The sequence below is a fragment of the Podarcis muralis genome, chromosome 2 (assembly GCF_964188315.1).
Source record: "Podarcis muralis chromosome 2, rPodMur119.hap1.1, whole genome shotgun sequence".
NCBI lineage: Eukaryota > Metazoa > Chordata > Lepidosauria > Squamata > Lacertidae > Podarcis > Podarcis muralis.
In genome coordinates this window covers 97797960-97821155 of record NC_135656.1, presented here as the reverse complement: position 1 = coordinate 97821155, position 23196 = coordinate 97797960, and the positions used below count along the sequence as shown (strand labels likewise).

Genomic DNA, 23196 nt, shown 5'->3' with positions numbered 1-23196 from the left:
GCTCCTGCACACACATTCACTGTACACACAGAGGACCTGATATAATAGCGGCAAAGAGTAAATGTATCAATTCAATCTGCATTTGAGCACTGGTATTGTAATAGTCAGATGCATACACAGTTGAAAGACTGCAAAAGAAGTGATGGTTGTCAGGGATGTCGTAACTTATAAGTAGAGAACTTCCAGACCAGGATCTTTGTTAGATGTTCCAGTCCTCCCCATTTGACCAGCGAGGTGATTTTATCCAAGGCAAGCCACGCCCTCCTTCCCCACACATGACACCATCAGCTGTACTCATTGGTGGGGGTTGCAAAGAACAATATTTTTGCCTGCATGATTTGGGTCAGAGCTGCCCACCAGAAAAACTTGGTCCACAGGGGAATAGGAGATAATGATGTGGATCGAATCCAGTACCACAGCCATAGCTGACAATCTCTAACACAGTTTCCCATTTGTACCGTAAGCTGTCTGTTGCTGTTCCCAATGAAACCAAACCAAACCAAGTTAGACCTGTTATTGTATGCTGTATGAACCTGGCTAAAGGAACTCAACACACCCAGTTTGCTTTTTCATGATATTGGAAGAAATTTTCAGTCTGGGGTCATGGGAAGCTCCAATTTCCCATACAAGGTTTGCTGGTGTAAATAATAATAATAGTAATAATGTAGAGATTTTTAAAAACTTAAGTCACCAAGCTTTGAAATGTACCTTGAAGATGAGTTCCGGGCTTTTAGCTGCCACTTCTTCTATATCAACCCCACCTTGTGGGCTGCCAACCAGAACAGGTCCATTGCAAGCTCGATCCATTAATATTGCAAAGTAAGTTTCTCTTGAAATGTCTAGTGCTTCTGCCACCATGACCTGCAAAGTACAATTTGGCAATGTATTATTAGCACGTCTTTGCTGGCAATATCCAACGGAGACAGTATTTCGTTAGCTGCGTTGGAAATTCAGGCTTCCGAGTGAGGAAGTGGCCATTATTCAGAGAGAACACATTGTACTGTAATAAATGTGCACTGGAGTTCGACTCACATTCTTGAATCCATCATTGATTTCTCTCGTCACGGAAGAAATCAATGACTTCATTAGGACATTGGTATCATACAGTTCCTTTCCATTTCATTTTCCTCAGGATTATGGAAATAACCCACAATGGAGATGAGAGAACACAAGAGGAGAAACTACCACAAACTAAGGAGGGACGTTTTGACAAGTTATTTGAAACAAATGCAGGAACAGTATACTTACCTCGGTCCTATTAGCAAGCCCTTACATCAAAGGAAATAAAAATAAGAGGAAAATTTAAAAGGGGCAATTTTAACTTTGTCCAAAGCTGAGAATGATGGGAGAATTATCTTACATCTTCTTCTTTTAGAAACCTGAGGGTTTCCTGTGCGAGGTAGGTTAGGCTGAGAAACAGTGACTGGTCCAAGGTCTCCCAGTGAGGTATTTATGGCTGAGCAGGGATATTGTTACCATAAAGCACCAATGCTGCAGCCAGCAAAGGCTCTAGCAGCTCAGTCAGCTGCTTGTGGCTGGAAAGCCAGACAGGATGTTTGTGACTGTTGCCATGGAAACAAAGGGGCAGTCCATTCTGTACTGAGCTCCGGATGTTAGCTCAGTGTGTGTGTCATATGACCCGTACTGGATGTACTTGGGTGGAGTTTCTTCTTGCTGTTGTTGAGTGCAGACATGTTTTTCTGTACTGATATGAGAGACAGAAAATAAAAGATGTAAATAGTTTTCTGTCTGCTTCTTTCCCCTCCCTGGGGGACACCAAAGGGGAGAGAGGAAGAACGGTGTGTTCCTCTCACACATCTGAGAAGAATCGCCGAGACCTCGCCTGCTTATCAGCAGAGGGAGACGCGGGGAGGTCGACAAGGAATATCTGCCGGTGCCTACGCTGTGGCACATTCCTCTGACCGGGCAGAATTCCAACAGTGGTAGCAGAGGATGGTTGCGATTCATCGGACATCTGCGTGAGAGGCTGGTGAATCCTCCTCTGCTTCATGGAAGCCTGGTGTGAGAGGCTGATCCTCTGCAGCCAGAAGCTGACCAGAAAAAGCTGACAGCCAAGCCGATGCCCAAGGTATGAGATTTATAAGGGCTTAAAAGTGTGAATGCAGATTGATTCATTCTCTGCTTCACGGAGAGCGTGTGTGGGTAAGCAGCTCCAACTTAGAAGAGGCCTGCATGCCAAGCATTTTTGTGGTTTCCTGTCCGAGGAAAGATATGCACTGTTGCTAAGCGACGTCCTTCAGTGAAGGAGGACTGGAAAGTTACTTCGAGAGGGCTGGACAGTCAGTCTATGCCTCAGAGAGGCGAAAACAAAGTTTTGTTATGACTAGGTCCTCACGAACTGGTGGAAGGGACTTTCCAACGCAGCCAGAGTCAGAGCTGCCAGGTGCAAAGGAAGTAAACAAGCCAGCTATTGGATTTTAGAGGCTTGTGTTTTAGAGTCAATGCAAGGACTCAAAATGGATGCTAAGAAGGGGGGAGGCCTGCCTTCTCCACCCCTCCTGACCAATGACAATTATTCATCTTGGTCTGTAAAGATGAAGGCCCTGCTACAGAATCAGAGACTGTTTGGAGTGATTGAGAACCCCATTCCTGCAGCACCAACGCGTGCTTGGGAGTCACAGAATGTGAAGGCTAGGACTGCTATAATTCTGTGCGTCTCAGATGATCAATTGGTACATATTCAGCATTTGGAACATGCGCAAGAGGTTTGGGATACGCTGCGTACAACGCATCAGAGAGATGCAGGTTCTTCAGCGTTGCTGTATTTTGAGAAGTTGACCAATCTGAGATTAGCGCCTGATGGAGATGTTCAAGCGCACCTGACAGAAATGAAGTTTTTGCGTCAACAGATGGTGGAACGCAATTTTCGTCTACAGGAGGAAGTGTTTTGCTTCATGATGATAAACAGCCTGAATCGGACTTACAAATCCGTTGCCAGTCAGCTTGGTTCGCTACCGGCTCGAGACCTGACCGCGGAGAGAGTGTGTGCGGTGGTCCTGAACGAACACGACAGACTTGCTGCACTGGAAGTGAAGGACAGAGGGAGGCAAGAACAGAGTTCAAATCTTCCCACTGCTAATGCTACTGGAGAGCATGCTGTAGCATTGAGCGCCGTCAGATGCTATAATTGTGGACAGACTGGGCATCTACAGCGGAACTGTAGGAAGCCGCGACAGTCAAAAGGAGCCAAGAACAGCTCAGCAAAGCCTGAGGCATCAAGCAAAAGCCGTACCAAGTGTGAGGTGAAACCTGCAAAGGCTATGATGGCGAAAGGAACCACGCCAGATGTTGGGAACGCATTCATAATCGACACGGGTGCAACGAAGCATCTCTGCCCACACAGACAACTGTTTTCGACGTTGAAGAAGCAAAGCTTCACTGTGAAACAAGCCAACGGTCAAGAACTGGAAGCGACCGGAATTGGGACTGTGTATCTTGAGAGTCTGAACTTGACTATAAGCGATGTTTACCTGGTTCCAGAACTGAGATTTAGTCTGCTGAGTGCTTCGCAGATTGCAAAGAAAGGACTAAAACTGTACTATGATGCTAAAAGATGCAAGATCTACAAAGATGGAGAACTGTTTCTTACTGCCAAAGAGAAAGATGGACTGTATTTGTTGTCTTTTGATCAAAGTGATTACATGAAATGTAATACTTTTGATTCTAACGAAATTTCTCTTGCAGGTGTGACCAGAGTGAGCACCAGGAAGGTGACCAGCAAGGTCGACAGAGCGTTTCAGCGGGTGTATGCTGATGTGATTGGTCCTTTAGAACCATCTAGAGGCGGTGCAAAATATTACCTTTTGTGTGTTGATTGTTACACTAATTATTCTTGGGTTTATGTGATGAAGAAACCGCAGGAAACTTTAGAAAAGTTTCAGGAGTTTTGTGACAAGGTTAAAAGTATGCATGATGCTAACATTGATTGTCTTTTCACAGATGACAAGCCAATTTTTCTGTTACAGGATTTCCAGAGGTTCCTGGATGGAAAAGGGATAAGACACAAACTTGCTAGTTCCGAAGAAGCATGGAAGAAATGTGTCTGTGTTAGGGTGAACAAAGAATTGCAAAAGGGGATGCATGCGCAATTGCTTAGTTCACATTTACCACATGAATATTGGGCCGAATCGCTAGCGTCCTATCTTCATGTGTGGTTGAGAAAAGTCTCAACAGAGTTGGGATGTTCTCCTTTTGAGAAGCTGTTCAATAGAAAACCTTCTGTTGCCTATTTTAAGGTTTTCGGGTCTCATGTGAGAACAGAAGCTCCAGGTGGGATAAAGAATGTCAGAGGCATTTTTGTGGGTTATGAAAAAGGTCTCTATAGAGTAATTTTGTCTGAATCTGGTCAGGTGATTCTCACAAAATTTCTAGAGAGTGCTCCTGAACAGGAGAGAGTGATTGTTCACACTTTTCCCACAGAGGATTCAGATGATTCTGATGATGAGTTTGATCTTATTGAGTTCAGTGGTACTGATGATGACAGCGATAGCTCAGACAGCTCAGTTGTCACAGTCATTGAGAGGAAATCTCAAATAATGACTAGACCCTCAGAAGAGAAGGATGAACCACTGATTAAGCTTAGTACTGGTTCTCCAGAGAGTTCAAAGGCTGAACCAGAAAGCAGAGAAGAGAAGCAACTCTTACGTAGGTCTGAGAGAGCAACAAAGGGTGTACCACCCAAGAGGTATTCAAAGGAGTTTGCTAACCTTGCATATGTTGCTGTTGTAAACGATCAAGGACAGATTGAAGCTGTGTCTGAGTCAGAGACAAAGGCACAACAGAGAGTTGTTAACCAAGCTAATGCGAAGTCACACAACCAGAGAGGTACATTGGTTAAACCAGTGGCGGGTAGTTCCAAGGGTGGAGCTGAAACAACAGGGGAATGTTATAAGTATAACAACTGTTTGTTTTCTTCTCTGGATGACGCTTTGCTCGCAGCAAGCATTGATACTTTAGGGGGAGTATGTTACCATAAAGCACCAATGCTGCAGCCAGCAAAGGCTCTAGCAGCTCAGTCAGCTGCTTGTGGCTGGAAAGCCAGACAGGATGTTTGTGACTGTTGCCATGGAAACAAAGGGGCAGTCCATTCTGTACTGAGCACCGGATGTTAGCTCAGTGTGTGTGTCATATGACCCGTACTGGATGTACTTGGGTGGAGTTTCTTCTTGCTGTTGTTGAGTGCAGACATGTTTTTCTGTACTGATATGAGAGACAGAAAATAAAAGATGTAAATAGTTTTCTGTCTGCTTCTTTCCCCTCCCTGGGGGACACCAAAGGGGAGAGAGGAAGAACGGTGTGTTCCTCTCACACATCTGAGAAGAATCGCCGAGACCTCGCCTGCTTATCAGCAGAGGGAGACGCGGGGAGGTCGACAAGGAATATCTGCCGGTGCCTACGCTGTGGCACATTCCTCTGACCGGGCAGAATTCCAACAGATATGAATGAACCCAAATGGCAGTGTTTTGTTGATATCCCATATATTTGTTTTTGCTATTTTCCCATTTCTGAGAATCTCTCTCCCCCCTTCCTCCCCTGACACTTAACAAGGGCTTTTTTTTCAGCCAGAACTCAGTTCCAGCACCTCTCAGGTGGGCATCATTGCCATTATAAGAGATCAAGAGATGTGTCTGCGGTGAGTTCTGGCACTGCATGTACCCCTCTTTTTATCTAGATTTTGTACCCCCTTCCTTCCTTCTTTTCAAAACCAAAAAAGCACACAACCCCTTTTTTTTTTTTAAAAAAAAAGCCTTGGCATTTGAAGAAATTAATACAAATACAGTATGCTCTAATTTGTTGCAGTAATTCAGGTACAGATTTCTGGGCAACTTTGAACAGAATTCAGATCTTAAAAAATATAATAACAACGATTGCAATAATAATAATAGTGGTTTATGCACGACATTGCATATATCCATTTGTCCCTCTGCTATCTGTTAGTGGCCGCTTATGATGGCTCTGTTCTACTTCAGTATGCCTCTGAATGCATAGGAATCACAAGCGGGGAGAGTGCTGTTGTGCTCAGTTCCTTCTTTTAGACTTCCCATAAGCAACTGGTTGGCCACTGTGAGAAGAGGATGGTGGACAAGATGGGCAGTTGGCCTGATCCAGAAGAGATCTTCTTAGGCTCTTATACAGGCTTGAGGTGGTCTCCTTCACCACGCTATGTTGTTTGAATACAACTGGCCTGTGGCATGCAATGTTCAGCCAGCTCATAACCATCATTTCTCTATTGGTCCCTCATGCACATAGACAGGCCCTGCTCATGGGCTAACTAGAGGTATCTGGTTGGCCAGGGTGGAAAACAGGAATCTGTACTTCAGTGGCCTTTGATCTGATCCATATCAAAGGTTCCCAAATGGCTTAGTTGTTGAACAAATCAGCTCCCGAACACCATAAACTCAGAAGTAAGTGTTCCAGTTTGCGAATGTTTTTCAGAAGCCGAATGTCCGATGTGGCTTCCACTGCTTCCGACTGAGTGTAGGAAGCTCCTGCAGCCAATAGGAAGCCACGCCTTGGTTTTTGAACGGTTTCGGGAGCCGAATGGACTCCCGGAATGGATTAAGTTTGAGAACCAAGGTTCCACTGTAATGCCTTATGTTATTCTCCTAATGCTTTGAGAAGAGGTGGAAACTCAGCATTCTAATCTAAATGCCGACATATCCCTTCCCTTCAGTTGCTTCTGAAAATCAAACAGGCTTTGACTCAATAGATACCCTAGATTAAGGAATAAAGAGGGCATGAAAACGCATTTTTAGTGGCTGTCCCATACTGACAGCACTTCCACCTCTCAGAAATCTTAGCATCTTTCAGGAGCTCTGCAAGATATATCCATGTAGACTGGCTTTTGTGAATGCTCTTTTACCTTGCACTATATTATTTCTGCTCCAAGCCTTCAAGATGAGGACCGCTATGAATTTAAATGAATGAATGGACTCCTGTATTTAGAACCCATTACTGAGCGGTTGTGTAATATCTTCCAAGGATCTACCATGACATTGAAGTCTTTCTTTTTTAAAAAATAATCACCCAGATCTTTAATTCAAACTTTAATAAAGTTAATTCCCTAATTGCTTGGAGAAAAGGGACAGGTAGTGAGTTGTGATAAACGGAAACTGTCTTTGCAGATAACCAGGTTCTCCAAATGCCATGAGGCCGTAAGAGAATTTTATGTAAACCTATAAAATAGCTGCCAACTTCTGAAGGAGCCGTGGGGAGTGCTGTTTATTTAAGACAGATTGATCTTGCACCAACATATTAAGCATTACTTCAGGGAAAGGAAAGTCTTTACCTTCTAAAGCTCATTTGTTGATAAGGACATCATCTGTACTCAGGACATAAACCACAATGTTCCTAGTTCCTCCCTCCCAGCAGGCCTCAGTACTGTAGTTTCATTGGGTTGCCGATAATTCTGCATTTGTGGTTCTTGCTACCACTTGCAGGATCACATCCCCAGGCTTCTGGGAGCAGGGGTGGGGTGGGTATAAAACAGAGGCAGCAATAGAGGTGGAGAGGAAGTAAGTCCATATTTCACAATCCTCGCTACAGAGTGAATTTTATAGTGTTTGACATCTGCCAAATATGTCTAACATTTTAAAATAATTACTGTGGTGGGGGGACAATGGCCCCAAACACACACACACATGCATCCAATTCACGGACTACAGAAGGTTAACACAGGAGACTGTGTGCCATTTAGCACAGGGCAGCCAGTTAGAGGACTGGACTATGACCTGGGAGACCAGAGTTTGAATCTCACTGGGTGACCTTGGCCCAGTCACCATCCCTTAGGCTAATCCACCTCGCGGGGTTTTCATGAGGATGAAATGGGGAGGAGGAGAACCCTGTGTACCACCTTGAGCTTTTTGGAAAATACCGGTAATGGTGGCATATAAATGTAATAAACAAACAAACAACCATGACATGCTTCTGTCCTTGTAAGCTTCAAGGAAAGCTAGGAAGGTGAGATGAAAGAAGGGAAATTGTTTGTTGTGGATAAATCCACAAAACGGACTTCAAACAGGAAATAGATTGTGATCCATGTCTTTTGAAAACAGGTCAAAGTAGTTGCTCTGATTCTTTCTTTGTGTACTGAAGTGGCCATTCCAATGAAGGAAAGCAGAGATCTACTTGTACGGGAGCCAAAGTACTTGCAATTATCTGACTCGGGGCAATGAGTTTAATCTATTGCCAAGTTCCATGAGGTGTCCTCAACAGACTTGTAACCTCTGCTCCTCATATTTATGATCATTTTAGTCTGAGCAAATGGTTTTTTACAGCGACAGACCAAATCATTTTAGCAGCAATTCACTTTTAATGGTCCAACTTCTATTCATCTTTCTTCAAGTATGGTTGAGAAATTAGACACAAAATTCAGATGTGTCAGCAGGACAGAAACACCCTTCTATGCCATTCAATGGGCTGAATCTGCCCTCTTTGAAACGGTACCACTTTGATGGCTTTTATAGTTGTTAACGAGCACGGCTTTGGAGCAAATCAACATGCTTGATGTTGGTGATCATCCCACAAGCTGTGGAATGGGAAGGGGGAAAGAAGTGTCTCAAGACAGAAATAGTCCTGATAGCCTGTATTGAGGGCAGAAATGTTGAGAAGGCCTTAGTCAAGCTCAGACAATACACCAGTGTGAATAAGAATATGTTCTAACTTTTCTAAGTTGCAGTGTGTTCACTGGCCTTCTGAGGTTGTCATTAAAACAAATCTTCTCCAACAATTTTTGGCCTTTGGAGTCCTGTCTAGTCCATTGGGACACTTTAACAAGCTTTTCGATAGCCATCTTACGATGGCTCATAGTCATCTTGTGATCCACGAATAAATACCATTATCTTTCCTCCTCGCCATTCCCCTCCAGCTGATTTGGTCTCATCTCATTGCAAAAATACTCAGCGTTGGTTCCCAAATTACTTGACATTGCCTCCTACCTTAATGTCATCTGCAAATTCCATCAACATGCTTCTCCGTCCCTTTCTCTCACCCACACTAGTCATTAATAAAAACTGCCCACACAGTTAGGTCACTTAAGCATTTTTTTCAGCTGCGCAGGAGCTCTTGAAAGATAAGCAGCTTCCACGCGGTTGGGAGAACATCAAAAGGGCACTTCAGTGCACATTCATTTGAATAATCTGTTCTAAACATACAAGGCTTTCATTCCATATCGATTTCAGAAGAAAAGCAGAACGCCTGCTTTTCAAGCCTAACCATCTAATAATGGACGTGCAATATTTCAATTGCAAGTGAAAGAGAAACATTTCCCTGTCGGTGTACCAAAGGCAGTTTTTAAGCAGTAACTGGAGACATACGGGCCCTTTTTAGAGCACATGCATTTAGGAAAGATGGGTGTCATTTTCATGCACCTAAAACATCCTGGCAACGATCCTGCGCACAATTATTACAGATCCAGTGAAATCAATGTGACTTCTGCACATAAAAGGGAGCAGTTAACTGCAGGCTGGGATAAACGTTTTAAGTCAAGAATGCTTTATTATTATCTGCTTATCACATTTAGCATTCACTGGGCATAATCTAGTTCCTGGTTTTTTCTGCTAGATCATTGCTTGTTAATAACTTCTATTTGCCAAGCCTCCCATCACACTCTCAAGCCCTCTTCCTGATATTCCCACCATATCAAGTCCATATCAGCCCTGCATCCATTGGACAGCTAGCTTTCCTGTGAAAAGGATGGGCAACTGTTTCATATCCCCAGAATCCCCAGCTAGGGCTGGGAAAGGCCTATCTGAGACCCTGGAGGACCAATGCTAGTCGGTGTCAACAGTACTGAGGCAGATGGACCAATTGCCTCACTCAGCACAAGACATATTGCAGTGCGTCTACTAGCTTCAAGCTACACCTGACAACATTTATTATGATTTGCAGGTGGGGGACTCTCCTACCTTCTGAACTTTGACACCACCCTTCGGAGTTTGCTTTGTGGTGAGATTGTATCCAATCATCTGTTCAGCAAGCTCCCCTACCACTTTAGGGCTAGAAAAGGGAGAGAGAAAGGCAAAAATCGACATTAAGATGGATGGCTTAAAAAAACAAACAAATAATATTGCTGTAATTTCCCAACTTACTCCTTGGTTAGATGCACGCCTCCTTTCAGCCCGCTGCTGAAAACACCTTTTCCTCTTCCTCCGGCCAAGATTTGAGCCTTCAACACAATTTCTGTAGCGTCTGTGAAACAAAACGCAAGGCACGTTGTTGTGCGATCCAAACCATGTTGTTGTGCGACCTGCCACCATTGGGACAGCCCCGAAGAGAAACGTCCCCTTTGGGTCACTACTGGTCACTCCCGCAGACTACAATGAAAGCGAGGACACGTCTTCTGGGAAACTGCTTGTGGATGGGCATGCACCTAGATGAGAAATGGGAGCAGACTGGGAGTGGAGGGAGTGGAGATATGAGTTAACCTTACTTCTAAGTACAATGCTTGGAAGCTGTGTCAGTAGTGAGAGAATGAATATATATTCATTCAATGTACAAATGTATATTCAGTGTGGTGGGTGGGTGTTAGGTGACTTTGCTATTTTATGTTTCTTTGATTGGTCTGTTGTATTTTTACTGTATTTCTCTTTTGGATTGTTCACTGCTTTGGGGCCATTTTGGTCAAAAAGTGACATATTAATTGTAACGTAATACAATGTACTCTTCTACCCAGCTATTTGTTTCCCTTGCTCTTTACATTTTGCTTGCTGTGCTCTGTCCTTGTTCTACTAAACGATGGTGATTTTATAGACAGGCTATTTAATGGTTTGAGGGATTTTAATATGAATGCATTTTGTGAACGAATTTATTGTCTGAGTCTGTTGTGCACCACTCCGAAAGGCAAGTGGTCAACGATTTTTAATAAATAAATAAAATCTAAAATTTTGTTTTTGCCTTTTCCCTAGACTGTCCTTCATCCAACGTATAGCAGGGTAGCACACACAACCAATAAAATAACGTTAAAATAAGTGCATCAGTTCAATAATTCAATAATTAAAACAGCACAGTGGTTCTAAACAAGCTCATCTGAGTTACAGCCCTCACTCAAATGCCTGTCTGAAGAAAAGTGTTTTCAATTCACTTTTAAATGCCCTCAGCGAAGAGAACATTGTATTTCCAAAGGGATGGAGTTCCAAAATCAGGAAACTGTTGTGGAAATGGCCCTCCCCCTCCCCTGGTGATATTGGGCCTTGCCCATCAATGGACCATGGAGAGAGCATCTCTGACAGAGTCCTAGGGCAGATATGAGAGAAGGAGGTTCTTTTTACAGTGGGGGGTCTGCTTTGCGTAGTATGGGTTCATACACTAACATTCGTATTGGGCCTAGTAGCGAATGGGCAGCAGGTGCAGCTCCTACAAAATAGGTGAATATGGGTTCACCAGGTAGCCCCACACAAAGCACATGACAGTAGTCCAATCCTGAAGTCGCATGAGCATGGATCATTGTGGCCGATCAACCCTAACTCAGAAGGGGCAACCAGTCTACGTTGGAAACATGCACACATGGCCTCTGAGGCCACCTGGAGCACAAGCAACAAAGCTGGATCATGGAGTGCCTTCAAATTGTGCGACTCCATCCAAACGGAGATTCCCACTAACACCACCCCACCCCACCCCACCCAAGCTGCTGCTATAAAAGAAGTGGGAGATCTAAGATTCAGCATTCCTGCATCATATCTGGCTTGTTACTGAGAAGCCTAGGAGATCTATGCATACACGGGCAGAGCTTGCAACAGGATTGATGAGTTAAATTTTGTGTGTGTGTGTTTTCCTATTATAAAAGCATAAAATTTAAGCCAGGAAAAGAAATTACATTCTCCCCTCCACACAGCTTGTCGGAGGCGTGCACTAGAAAAGATCTGCTTCCCAAGCACTTATTTTTTGACACCTATCACTTTGAACCTTAAATCCTTCCCCTTGAAGATCTGCCGTGCATTCCAATACCCCCCCACCCCCCGCTTTCCCCCATCCCCAGCTTTTCTATAATTCATGCCGCCAAAAGGCACAGAACAAGGAAATTTAAATGCAACCCAAAAAAAATCAAATAAAAAACGAATCCAGTTTCATATCTGTGTTGTCTAAGCATACAAATTATTAAGATGATTTTTTTAAAAAAATAAGCCACTTTCCAACTGACGATAGCAAAAGCCAGGAATTGCTCCGTCCGCTGTGATAAAACATCTATTTTGGCATTGTTAATAGACGCTACGAGCATTTAATTAGATTACTTTGAGTCGCTAACCATCCCGACAATGAAAGCCTTGTATGCACCATGGTAAGTGCTGTCAATGATGACTGCGATCATTACCCTTTGTGCCACAGGCTCTTCAGGCCAAGTCAGTTGCATTCATAGCCTGCATACTGATTACTTTTCACTTGGCAACAACAAATAAGGAGAGAAGACAGACCGAGAGCGAGGGGTAAGGGAGGGATGAAAGAGGCGGTTAAAAAAAAACAAACAACTTCGGTGAACCTGCCAAAAGAGCATCAAGGCCGTGAAAGAACTTTCACAGCAACAAGTATGAAAGCCATAAATAAGTGCATAAGGAAAGTAAGCATAACTATGGAAAGGTTAGGCCTCAAGTACTAATCAATATAGCGACTTAGCGGAACACTTTACAAACAGGTTCCTGACACCCTAGGGGAAAGTGACATGGAGTAATTTAATTCCACAGTTATTTGCCCAAGCTCTGGAAAATGAAGTAAACCAGCCAAATCTTATTTTACAGTAACTAGGCCTGATGGTTTAGTATTTACCAAGCTGATTCGCTCCTCCAGTGTCGCCGTTTCCATTTTATTTAAAGATCCGACTCTCACAAAGCGCACCACAACCAATTCCTATTTGCCGCCGCGCTTTCCGTGTTGTCTCCTGCCTGAATTCCCAGATTGCGTTAGGAAAGAGTACCTCGCACAGGAAATTTAATTGTATCCGAAAATATATACATGGTTCGACTGTCCTCGCAGGATGATGCACAAAAGAAAGGTGCAGCTTCTAACAGGCTTTGTATGGAAATGAAATAAGCCCATATTCAGGAAACGACATTAAAATGGATCTCTTCAGTTAACGTCTATCATTCAGCTCCAATAAATCTACAAATAATTCCAAGAGAGAGAAATCTTTTTCTAATTACATACTAGATCTCTCTCTCTTTTCCTGCATGTATATGTATGTCTCTGTGTGAGAAAGTGGGGAAAATCCCTATACTGTACAGTGGTACCTCAGGTTACATACGCTTCAGGTTACATACGCTTCAGCCTCCGCTAACCCAGAAATAGTACCTCGGGTTAAGAACTTTGCTTCAGGATGAGAACAGAAATCGTGCTCTGGCGGCACAGCGGCAGCGGGAGGCCCCATTAGCTAAAGTGGTGCTTCAGGTTAAGAACAGTTTCAGGTTAAGAACGGACCTCCGGAACAAATTAAGTACTTAACCCGAGGTACCACTGTATTGCTATTTAAAATAAATAAATAAATCAGGTGCCGGAACTCACAATTGAATGCCTCCCTTGTTTTCTTATACAGTGGTACCTCTAGTTATGAACTTAATTTGTTCCGGAGATACGTTCTTAACATGAAACTGTTCTTAACTAGAGGCATGCTTTTGCTAATGGGGCCCCTTGCTGCCACTGCGCCGCCGCCACATGATTTCCGTTCTCATCCTGGAGCAAAGTTCTCAACTCGAGGTAACTCTTCCAGATTAGCGGAGTTTGTAACCTGAAGCGTTTGTAACCTGAGGCATTTGTAACTCGAGGTACCACTGTAATGGCAATGGTGCCAACCCAAGAAGTCCCGGAACTGAATTCCGGTGAGCTCCAGCTGAAAAGAAAGCCCTGATTTTATGTAATTTTAGAAAGTGGCTGGCACAACTAGTATCATATTGATATTTACAACCAGGGGATGTGCTACAGTGCAATATAATGTAGCATTCTCAACACTCCTTCACTTTGCAATTAAGGCCTCTCAATCAATTGCTAGTCCCATCTTCTGGCCGATAAGACATACTGTGAAACACATTAGTGTGTTTGTAGAGCTCCAAAGTAAAAAACAACAACAAATTAGTAAAATAAGTCAAATGCTTGTTAGAAGTGCATTGCTTTTGTAACCAATTCAGTCATTAAGTATTGTACCAGCAAATCTTAAAAATGCATTATTAGCCATGAAAAAGCTTTCCTGAGAATTTATATTATATTACAACAGGATGATTGGCTAACCTCATATATATGTGAATCTCCACTGAATTAAAGGGAAAAGACATTGAAATTTGTAGCCCTGTCTTAAGATGGGGTTGGCTGAACGGAATCCAGCAGATTCTACAGCTTAGGGTTAGACTAGGGTTTCTATACATCCGGAAATTTCCCAGATATACCCTGGCAGAAATGATGTCCTGGAAAATATGGACGTATGGCAAGCCATGTCGGCAGTGCTGTTTTTGTTGATTTGCATAAATTATAACTCAAAATAGGCAATTATTTCTGCTCAACAACTTTTTTTTTGGGGGGGGAGCTCAACAACTTTTGGGTCTGCATTTTCACCTAGGTTAGAAAAGGATTTGGGTGACTGATTTGAAACTTGGTAGTGCACGAATTGGAGGTTTGAGGCCAAATCAGTAGGAATGATAAGAAATTGCTTAATACAACTTGGGATGCAAGTTAGATATGAAAGGAAATGGGGAGGAGAAATTACAGGAGATGAGTAAGAAGTCTGATGTGTGGGCTGGGGCAGGAGAGATATAAAATAAAAAAAGCCCTCTCTAGAGTGTCTGGGCCACCAGCAAATAAGAACAGTGCCTGTACATTTGCCTGTCTTTTAGATTCTGCAATTGCGAGAAACTTACTCTTTTTTAAAATGAAAGCTGGGAATCTAGATGTTATTGATCACCAGGCACGGGCAGCTAGGAATGCCCTCTTATCCTCTCTGTGGATGTCCATGGGTCATACTCTACATATGGTCTCTGCCCCAAGGTGTGAGAGTGACCATCTAAAAATGATGCAGGGTGGTAGAATAACATTATTGTGATGGTCAGACCAGTGAGGTCTTTTGGTAAAGATTCCCCACCTTTCAGAGGGTAAAAGGTAAAGGGACCCCTGACCATTAGGTCCAGTCATGACCGACTCTGGGGTTGCGGCGCTCATCTCGCTTTATTGGCCAAGGGAGCTGGCGTACAGCCTCCAGGTAATGTGGCCAGCGTGACTAAGCTGCTTCTGGCGAACCAGAGCAGTGCACGGAAACGCCGTTTACCTTCCCGCCGGACCTATTTATCTATTTGCACTTTGATGTGCTTTCAAACTGCTAGGTTGGCAGGAGCAGGGACTGAGCAACGGGAGCTCACTCCGTCGCGGGGATTCGAACAGCCGACCTTCTGATCGGCAAGTCCTAGGCTCTGTGGTTTAACCCACAGTGCCACCCTCCACCCTTTCAGAGGGATGGAAGCCAAATTAATATGGTTCACCCCCAGGGTCTTCTGAAATTCAATGGATTTGGGAGGAAGGCCAGGATATAAATTTTATAAAGAAATGAAAAGAATGCTGGCCAATTATGCCATGTAAAAAAATCTTACAGGGTTGGAAAAATCCTACAGGTTGAAAAGGAACCTTAATATTCATGTGTAGGGAGAAAGATCTTTGGCTGCTGTGAGCAGAAAAATGCTCTTTCAGGTATGGTTCTGGGAAGCAGGGAGATTGCTTAACAGCAGCTACTGTCTAAACAGCTGCACAGCTAGCTGTCAGTCCTCAGCAAGGGCCGGACTCTAGGTAGTCCAGTTGTGGGAATCAAAGTGGGCTGCAAACATTGCATGGTCCACAGCAGGCAGGTGGTGAGTCCCCAAGCAGCAAACAAAGACGAGAAGCAATTGCACAGTGAGAACAGGACGGGGACTGGGAGCAGGGGCTTAGGAAAAAGGGCCCTTGCAGAGTTTGGTAGGTAAGAAACGGCCCTTTGGGGTCAGCCGGCTGAACAACACTCTTCTTCTTCTTTGGCAATCACTTGTATCCGAGTAAGATTGTCTTCCATAAACACGGTTTTAACAATGAGTCCGTAGGTGACTGTGGAGGCCAATTCTGGATCCACACGTCCTTCCACAGTGGGGACACTGGTTTCTGGGCAGGAGTTGATCACGGTGTGGATTTGCCAAGCGTGCCTTCCTCTTAGCACATTTCTCCCTTACATTCCGAGTTTGAGTGTCTTCAAACTCTGTGACACCTTTGGTAAAGGCTGTTCTCCAACTGGAGCGCTCACAGGCCACTGTTTCCCAGTTGTCAGTGTTTATACTACATTTTTTTAGATTTGCCTTGAGACAGTCTTTAAACTTCTTTTGTTGACCACCAGCATTATGCTTTCCATTTTTAAGTTTAGAATAGAGTACAGTGGGACCTCGGGTTAAGTACTTAATTTGTTCCGGAGGTCCGTTCTTAACCTGAAACTGTTCTTAACCTGAAGCACCACTTTAGCTAATGGGGCCTCCTGCTGCCACCGCGCCGCCGGAGCACGATTTCTGTTCTCATTCTGAAGCAAAGTTCTTAACCCAAGGTACTATTTCTGGGTTAGCGGAGTCTGTAACCTGAAGCGTATGTAACCTGAAGTGTATGTAACCTGAGGTACTACTGTAGTTGCTTTGGAAGACGATCATCAGGCATCCGCACAACATGACCAGTCCAACGAAGTTGATATTGAAGAATCATTGCTTCAACACTGGTGATCTTTGCTTTTTTCAGTACACTGATATTAGTTCGCCTGTCTTCCCAAGTGATGTGTAAAATTTTTTGGAGACACCATTGATGGAATCTTTTGAGGAGTTGGAGATGGCATTCACAGGTAGTCCATGTTTCACAAGCATATGGTAAGGTTGGTAGTACAATAGCTTTGTAAACAAGCATTTTGGTTTCCCTGAGAATGAACAACACTAAGGCAGGCTGGCATTGCAGCCAAGGAACTGTTCCCCAAACAGAGAGTTCAGTCTGCCAGGTTTGCAGTGAAAGCAGAGCACTTGTGGCACAGGACACAATGCACAATGTTTGTTATGCCTCCTTTGAAAGTACGTTTGCCTGTTATCTAATTCAGCCTTGACAACAAGAGATCTGATCTGCACCTCATTCTTACAGTAGGCCAGGCTCCTTCCTGTCTCTGCACAAAGGGCTGGTTTGTATTTGTCTGTCTACCCTGTGCTACACCCTCACTCAGCCCACGAGCTAAAGGTTTGAGAGAAATGTAGCCTTGGATGCCATCGTTCTAAACCTGCTTGCTTCCTAGCTCTAGTTCATTTCAGTGGCAACTAGATGAAAGGAGTGCTTGTTTGGAGGATTGTGTCCAATTCAAAAGACTTGTTCTCAGTCTGGGCCGACCCGTCGCAGCAAATGAATTAAATCTATACAGAGCAATTCTTTCAAGGGACAAAACCTTTGGTATTAGATTTTACAATACATCTCCTTGCGTTTTAGTGTTGTGAATACAAATTGAAGTGCTGCACCTTGAAATTGCAACAGGACTCCATACTATAATGAAAGCTTATTGTGAATCAATAAAAATTGGACCTACTTTAGCAACTATGATTGCTCTGGTCCACTGGAAACGCCTGGAGCAGAAACGAGCAGCTTGTTTTCAGCCCACTGCTGTGTCTATTTAACTGCTGGATTCCTGATCACGAAACAATATGCTTGGGTGAGAACAGTGACTGAGGTTTTGATGTGGGATTGCTAATTTTACCTACCTACACATTGTTCTAATATTCCATTCACACTGATGGGAGTTTACAGTCTGCTGCAAGAATAGTAACAAAAATATTTTGCTCTCTACACATAAATAACATCCCATGATATGAGTGTGTTATTGGGCTATTATGGGGGGGGAGCCACTTGTACTAAAATAATCAAACAACTATTAAAACTTTTAAATAAGCTCTCATGAATGCTTGATCCAGTTATTTATTTAGGGATTTATATTCCCCCTTTTGTACAGACCATACGGTAGCTAACAAAAAGAATATGGTTTTAACAAAATGAATAGGGTGGTACAGTGGTTTAAAGAATTAGACCAGGGCACGGGAGAACCAGGTTCAAATCTCCACTCAGCCATGAAGCTCACTGGGTAACCGTAGACCAATCACAGTTTCTCTTCCTAACCTACATCACAGGATTGTTGGGAGGAAAAAACGAGGAGAGGGTAGGAGGAACCAAGTACATTCGTACCTTGGAAGTCAAACAGAATCCATTCTGGAAGTCCATTCGACTTCCAAAACGTCTGGAAACCAAAGCGTTTCCAGGAGCTTCCTGCAGCCAATCAGAAGCCACAGAAACCCCATCAGACATTTGGCTTCCAAAAAAACGTTCAAAAACTGGAACACTCACTTTCGGTTTTTGATCGTTCAGGAGCCGAAATGTTCAGCAACTAAGCCGTTCAAGATCCAAGGTACAACTGTACATCACTTTTGAGCTCCTTGGGAGAAAAGTAGGATACAAATGTTTTTTTAAAAAACAATGGCCCCTTCACACTCCTGGGCCTTTTATTTATATGGGCTATATTCCTATCACAGAAACCTAGCAGGTGAATTTTTTCCCCCTGGCATAGAGATCCAAGTAGCAGAAGAAAAGCCTCTTCTGCTGTTATAGGCAGGGGACTGGGGCCAGAATAAAGGAAGACAACCTAACCTGGGAGCTGATGACCCTTCAAGTCACAGAGAGATTGCAGCACCAATAATATTTCAAGAGGAAGTGGCAATTCTTTTCCCCTCCCCTGCTCCCCTTCCAAGGAAGAAGATCCAGAATGGTGGCCAAGACACCTGCATGCAAAAGCAGCCTCTGCTTTTATAAAGATAGCACTCCCACAAATAACAAGTGAATAAATGAAACTGAGGTGTGAAATTGAAGTTTCTCTACAAGACAGAGATCAGCCTCCCACTCACAAGCAGAAATCGGCAGTGTCATATTTATGTTAAATGCCTACGTAGCAACTTGCACGGTTTTTTATTTTTAAATTGATGCCACCCACATTCTAAGCAATCCCTCTTACTTTTCATCCCCCACAGATGCAGTCAGGCCTTTCCACACAGGTTTCCAGATTCTGCCCCATACATTCTCCCCTCCCTCGTTTCAGAACTGAAGACAGATTAATCATCTTTTTATATATATATAACTCCAACCTCTTCAAAATGTTGTGTATTTATTACAAGATTGTAGGCCTCATTAAAATCCATAATGATAAATTACCCAGTCTCTTGATCCCATCAGCCAATGTTATTAATTGTTTTCATATCTGTTATTACACACTTCACTAATATTAAAAACTGAGGAGGGGGAAGCTAGATAAACTCAACTATGGTGTACCTTGACTGCCGCAAAGTACCTCTTCTATGTGGCAAAAAGCTACGTGTACATGGCAACCTTCTGAGGTCATGGATTCTAGCACAGGCATGTGCTTAATTAGTTGTCTGGTATATGAAAGCCTTCTGCAAGCTGGTGCCCTGATCTATAATTTCCAACAGCTCCAGTCAGCCTGGCCCCAGTAGGATATGATGTCACAACCTTATATTATAGCTGTGGGTGAAACCAAAGAGAATATGTACAAAAGGATATATACAGGGAACCAGGCAGAGGGTCTCCTCGGTAGTGGCACCCATCCTTTGAAAAGCCTTCCCATCAGATGTCAAGGAGCTGAGTAACTATGTAACTCTTAGAAGACGTCTGAAGGCAGCCCTGTATAGGGAAGCTTTTTAATGTGTAATGTTTTATTATGTTTTCATATCTGTTGGAAGCTGCCCAGAGTGGTTGGGGCAACCCAGTCAGATGGTCGGGGTACAAATAATAAAGTAGTAGTAGTTGTAGTTGTAGTTGTAGTTGTAGTTGTAGTAGTAGTAGTAGTAGTACTCTAACAGTGCTAATGCTTTCTTCAGCTATCACAGATGTGGCATCAATGATGTAAGGAACACAGTAATAAGGCAAACCTTACCAGAAGGCTCACACTGCCATCTTGAATCTTGCAGGGAGGGACTCAGCAGCTATGCTGGTGAATACTGAAGATACCCATATTTCATTTTGGGGCAAGGTACTGGAGAGTGTGGTGGCATCTCAGCTCTAGGGGTTTCTGGAGAAGACTGATTATCTAGATCCATTTCAATCTGGTTTCATGCCAGGTTATGCGGCAGATGGCTTGGGTTGCCTTGGTGGATGACTGCCAATGAACTGGGCAGCAGGAGTGTGTCCCTGTTCATTCAGCTGGACTTCTCAGAGGCTTTCGATACCATCAGCCACGGTATCCTTCGGGCCAACTTGCTGGGATAGGACTTGAAGGCATTGTTTTAATGTGGTTCTGTTCCTTCCTGGAGCAGTTAACCCAGAAGGTGGTCCTGTTTGATGTCTTGGCCATTGGCCTGTGGGGTCCCTCAAGGTTTCCCCATGCTATTTAACATTGACATGCAACTGCTTGGAGAGGTTGTCCAGAGCGTTGGGGCTTGGTGTCGCCAGCATGCTGATGACATCCAGCTCTATTTCTCCTTTCCACCTAAATCCAAGGACGCTGCTTTGGTTCTAAACCAGTGTCCGTTCTCAGTAACGGACTGGAAGAGGGTGAACAAACTGAAACTTAACCCTGACAAGTCAGGTGTGCTCTCGGTCAGTCAGAAGGCAAAACAGGGAATCAAGATTCAGCCTGCAACAGATGGGATAACACTAACCCTGAAGTCACAACAGTTTGCATGTACTCCTGGACTCAGACCTGAGCAAGGTGATGGCCATGGTTTCTGTGGTGGCCAGGAGGACATTTGCACAGTTAAAGCTTTGCACACGCTCCTTGAGATGTCTGATTTAGCAACAGTGACACATGCCTTAGTTACATCCCGTTCGGAATACTGTAATGTGTTCTACATGGGGCTACCTTTGGAAAGTGCTCAGAAACTCAGGGCTGTCTTAAGCATATGTGGCACCGGGGTGCAAAGATCTGCACGGCGCCCCCCCCCCCCGGTTGCCCAGTCCCAGGCACACAGGGGGCAGAGCCGGCCGGCCGCCTCAGCGTCTCGCAGGCTCGGTTGCCCCCAAACTCGCAGCGCAGAGCAGAAGAGCCCGTCGCGGCACTCGCGCCGACGGTGGGCTGTTCCCCAGACTCAACTCTCAGGCCCCGGACTCCTGCCCCGCACCCCCAGCGCCTATGGGTAAGATGGTCCTGCAGAAACTTTAGCTGGCTCAAAGAGCTGTAGCCTGATTGTCGACTGGAGCTGGTTATCAGGAGAATAGGTAAAGGTAAATGGACCCCTCACCATTAGGTCCCGTTGTGACCGACTCTGGGGTTGCAGCGCTCATCTCACTTTATTGGCCGAGGGAGCCGGTGTACAGCTTCTGGGTCATGTGGCCAGCATGACTAAGCCGCTTCTGGAGAACCAGAGCAGCGCACGGAAATGCCGTTTACCTTCCCGCCGGAGCGGTACCTATTTATCTACTTGCACTTTGACATGCTTTCGAACTGCTAGCTTGGCAGGAGCAGGGACCGAGTAACGGGAGCTCACCCCGTCGCGGGGATTTGAACTGCCGACCTTCTGATCGGCAAGTCTAGGCTCTGTGAACCCACAGCGCCACCCGCGTCCCATCAGGAGAATACAACTCCCTTATTAGAAGAGCTCTACAGGCTGCTGATCTGTTTCCAGGCACAAGTCAAAGTGCTAGTTGTGGCCTATAATGTCCTACACACCTTTGGTCCTAGCTATATGAGATTGCTACCTGAAAAACCTGCCCAGGTATTAAGATATTTGTGGGAGGCCCCTCTCTCTGTCTTGGGTTCTCTCACAGGGACGCTTGGTGGGCATGCAGGAGGGAGCCTTCTCGGTGGCTGCTCTATCCTTGTCGCATTGAAACTCACCTGCACATAAAGCAAGAGATGTGATAAACAGGTAGAGATGCTATAATCAGCTACCATTGGAGGCTATGATGGACCCAACTCAGTACAGCAATCGTGCTTGGGAAAACAGGTAAGCCAGTCCCCTATTTCTACCCACAACAGCTACATGAGCAGACAAAGGGAAGTCACACAGGAGGTATTCCCCGCCTTCCTTCCTTCGTTCTTTAAAATTATTATTATCATTAATGCAGATAAACGTTAGCAGCGAAAGACTGCTCAGCTGTGTCTTCAGATTCATAATAGCATTTATTATAATGCAGCTTGGAGGATAACTTTTTTATGCATCATGAAGTAGGCAGTGTTGAAATCAAGTAGTCATTAAGAACGAAATACACAGCTCTTGCCCCTAGCAGCAACAATATGCACACCTGTGCTCCTGGACTGATTTCTTCCTCCCCCCCCCCCCTTGTCTTTTGTAATGATGGCAGAACAGAGCTGGGAGGTGGGAGGGGGAGAGAGAACCGTTGCTTTTTAGCCTGCTTCTTTATGCATGGCTGAACTGCGGAATTCACAGTGGGAATTTTTATTTATCTCCAACTCTAGAAAATGAAGAATTAGAATAGCTTTGTGAATATACATCTTTTTTTCCCCCTCTCTCTCTCTATTTTTTTTAAAACAGAAATAAGTTTTCCTTAAGAAAGTACAGTCATACCTCATGTTATGTTTGCTTCACATTGTGGCTTTTCAGGTTACGAACGCCACAAACCCGGACGTGTTTACTTCCAGTTTTGACGCATGAGCAGAAGCGATCTGCACGCTTCGCACACGCGCAGTAGCAGCACTCTACTTACGGACTTTTCAGGGTGCGAATGGCACCCCAAAACGGATCATGTTCGTAAGGAGAAATACCACTGTATATGCCTGACAGAGCACTTGGGCCCTACTGTGAGGATGGCAAAGCGTAACTGATGCTATAATCCAACACACACCAAGTCCCATTGATGACAATGGGGTTAGCTTCTGAGGAGACATGCACTGGATTGCAATGGGAACCTCTTATCAATGGCAGACAAGCTGGGGAGCTCTGGTGGCCAGAAGCCTATCATCATAGTCCAAGCAAGCAGAATAGACCACACTGCAAAAGCTACTGCTATGTAATAAATCAACACACTCCAATAGATTGGGACAGGCGCACTTTATAAAGTCCAGGCAGACAAGACCCTGCGCCCGGAGTCTAACAATCAAAAATCTGACATAGGAATATAGTGGTGAGGGGCACACAATTTTTTTTAGTCCTTTATTTTTCTACAAAACCAACCAACCAACAAACAAAACATGGTCATTTCGTAGGTTCGTTAGTTGCA

The 23196-nt window shown here is 44.3% G+C and overlaps 1 protein-coding gene across 2 annotated transcripts in view; it reads right to left on the bottom strand.

Annotated features, from left to right (window-relative positions):
* SUCLG2 (succinate-CoA ligase GDP-forming subunit beta) overlaps positions 1–23196 on the bottom strand; it is a 220217-nt gene that overhangs the window by 98794 nt on the left and 98227 nt on the right. For both annotated transcript variants that reach the window (XM_028719446.2, XM_077925056.1), the window contains exons 3-5: positions 10110–10209; positions 9927–10017; positions 709–861 (exon numbers count right to left, since the gene is read on the bottom strand). In XM_028719446.2, the coding sequence (XP_028575279.2) occupies positions 709–861; positions 9927–10017; positions 10110–10209 (344 nt within the window). The remainder of the gene's footprint in view (positions 1–708; positions 862–9926; positions 10018–10109; positions 10210–23196) is intronic.